General features: G+C 41.0%; 1 protein-coding gene across 2 annotated transcripts; it reads right to left on the reverse strand.

Annotated features, from left to right (window-relative positions):
• Window positions 1–572: 572 nt before the first annotated feature.
• On the reverse strand, window positions 573–2,236 carry LOC107578505 (dickkopf-related protein 1-like). Of its 2 annotated transcripts, none has more exons than XM_016264456.1 (4): window positions 1,983–2,236; window positions 1,752–1,893; window positions 1,499–1,639; window positions 573–1,137 (listed from the first exon to the last, which is right to left on the reverse strand). In XM_016264456.1, exons 1-4 carry the CDS (start codon window positions 2,184–2,186, stop codon window positions 890–892), a joined length of 735 nt encoding a protein of 244 aa, XP_016119942.1. In that variant the 5' UTR covers window positions 2,187–2,236; the 3' UTR covers window positions 573–889. The 2 variants fall into 2 exon arrangements, with proteins under 2 accessions (XP_016119942.1, XP_016119941.1); XM_016264455.1 differs by having other exon boundaries at window positions 1,752–1,896.
• Between the last annotated feature and the right edge of the window lie 72 nt (window positions 2,237–2,308).

Here is a 2,308-nt window from a genome sequence, read left to right on the forward strand (position 1 = left end):
TTTGAAAGCATCGGATCAATCAAACACGCATAGCTTTTTAATCTCCCTTTCAAGGCTGGTTAGTTTACATGACTGCTATTTTGTTTTCTTTATTGTTGTAACATTGGTCTTTCATGTTTTCTTGAGTCTTTGTATTCAGCTTAAAAAACAAACAAACAAACATGTTTTTAAAATAATAGATCACTCACTGATCATTTTGATCTCCTTGTTCTCTTTGATAAATGTGTTTCAACAGGTATAACACAAAGTGAGTTCAAAGTAATAAAAAGTAAAAATAGCCTCCCAGATGTAATTAAACAGTGACCACCCAATGACTTTGAATTTTACTATTTTTAGTAGTGGAAAGGTCTCTTATGGCTTATTAGACATAGACACACCTTATTAAGTACCTTAATTAAACTTCTAGACATGAATGCATTCCAGCCGTCAGCTCTGACCACGCCTGACTTAACATATTGTGTGTCCTTTAGCGTAAGAAACTTAAGATACAACTTAATGCAAGAATGATTTAAGACATTGTATACTTTATATCATCTTTATTTAGAATAAAATAGACATTTAAATCAGCTCTATATGACTGTAAAACCAGATGTATACACATTTAAGATTAAAGACTAGCAAAAGACTGATGCACCTTCTTTCAGGGTTGACAAAAATATCTGAATTAAGTGCCAACTGCCTTATATAATTTACAGTATAATACAGTAATTTACTGCAAGATTTAAGTTCCGTTGAGAAACAATTATTTCTACTCTGCAATGCTGACACAAGAAAATGAAGGAAAAACAGAGTATCCCATTCCAAGTCAATCGCTCGTCGTCATCTCTGATCAAGTCTGTTTTTTTGCTTCTCTGGGAGCTTTGTGAAAGAAAATTCCTTGAATATTCATTCAGTGTCTCTGACAAGTGTGCAGACTCCGTGATGACTTGCTGCCATCTCTTTGCGTTCTGCAGGACAGACCTTCTGCACAATCGCAACGCTGGAATATCTCCAAGCCATGGGTGCCTTTCCTCTTGTGCTTGGTGCAGACTTGGCCTTCTTTTAGGACGGGTTTGCAGATTTTGGACCAAAAGTGACGGGCGCAGCAGAGTCCCTCTGCACAATCTGATGATCTCAGGCAGTTCTCTCCCTCCAGACCTTTAAAAACAAAACAACACTCATGAATACCATGCACAACTTACATTTTCTGAAGTCTGAGAGACCATTTTAATAGATCAAAAGAGCTTTCACATTGAAGACTGAGTTGATCTTATAATCTAGTTTTATAAACAATTTTTCATTGCATTGCTAACATTCTCCAGTGGTCCTTACACTCAACCAAAGTTATTATATTTAATACCAGTCACAGTCCTGAAAAGCGCATGCCTTGTGATGCAACAAAAGATTAAAAGCTTCAAAAAATACCCACAAACTGAGCTGCAGCTATAGGTCAAAATAACATGGAATAATCTGAAGCTATTCTACTCATATATCATTGGTTATATGAATCATTGTTTACCTTTTAGCATTTGGTTTTGTGGGGAACCTTGAGTTGCAACTTTTGGTGGCACCACAACAGTTGAGTTTTCTTGGGAGATGGACACAAACTCTTCCATTCCAATCTGGTGGATCATGTCAGGATCATTTGGAAGGCAAACTCCTAATAGGAAGAGGCAGTTTAAGTTAATTGTTAGTCAACACTGTCTGTTATTTGTTTAAGCTATATAACGCTGAGATGTCTGTACTCTAGCATATCATAACTGTGATCTTACCGTTGCTGCAGTGGTTGCCAGGGCAGCACATCGCATCCCGGATGCAGCGCTTCCTGCGCTTCTTGCACTGGAGACAGACACCGCGAGACAGGAAGCAGAACTCGTCGCCACCGCATTCCTCATCACTCTCGCAGATTAAAGGCTGCTGGGGTTTAGAAATACACTATTAGTCTAACGACCACAAAGTGAAAGCAGCTGTCTGAGATAACATGTGCTCGTTTATGTTCTTACCTGCGGTGTATCGATGGCGAAGTTCAGGTTGCCGCTGTCCGCAGGTGACTCCTCCGGACTCGGGCTGACCGGGTGACCGGGACTCGCCGCACCTGAACCGACCTTAATAGCGTTGGAGTTGAGCACCACAGAACCGGTGGATGCCGCTTTGATGCAGCCCACGAGAATGAGGCATGCGGTAGAGAACATGGCAATGTGCAGCATCGTCAGGTCTGGTATTCCTTGGAGGACGGAGGATGTATTCCCGAGGTGAGCGGAGCTCTTCTGTGGTTCCTGATGAGCTCAAGACGCTTCATTTATACGCGCGCGGGGTTGTTTGCGCTCCC

Source organism: Sinocyclocheilus grahami, unplaced genomic scaffold (genome assembly GCF_001515645.1).
Source record: "Sinocyclocheilus grahami isolate Dianchi unplaced genomic scaffold, SAMN03320097.WGS_v1.1 scaffold10629.1, whole genome shotgun sequence".
Taxonomy (NCBI): Eukaryota; Metazoa; Chordata; class Actinopteri; order Cypriniformes; family Cyprinidae; genus Sinocyclocheilus; species Sinocyclocheilus grahami.

What these genes read in the sequence shown, in the direction of transcription:
- LOC107578505 (XM_016264455.1), bottom strand. Translation starts at nt 2,186, where the DNA reads ATGCTGCACATTGCCATGTTCTCTACCGCATGCCTCATTCTCGTGGGC. An exon ending in TCGCCATCGATACACCGCAG is followed by an intron (nt 1,897 to 1,982) that starts GTAAGAACATAA and finishes TCTAAACCCCAG; the next exon opens with CAGCCTTTAATCTGCGAGAG. An exon ending in ACAAAACCAAATGCTAAAAG is followed by an intron (nt 1,138 to 1,498) that starts GTAAACAATGAT and finishes TTGTTTTTAAAG; the next exon opens with GTCTGGAGGGAGAGAACTGC.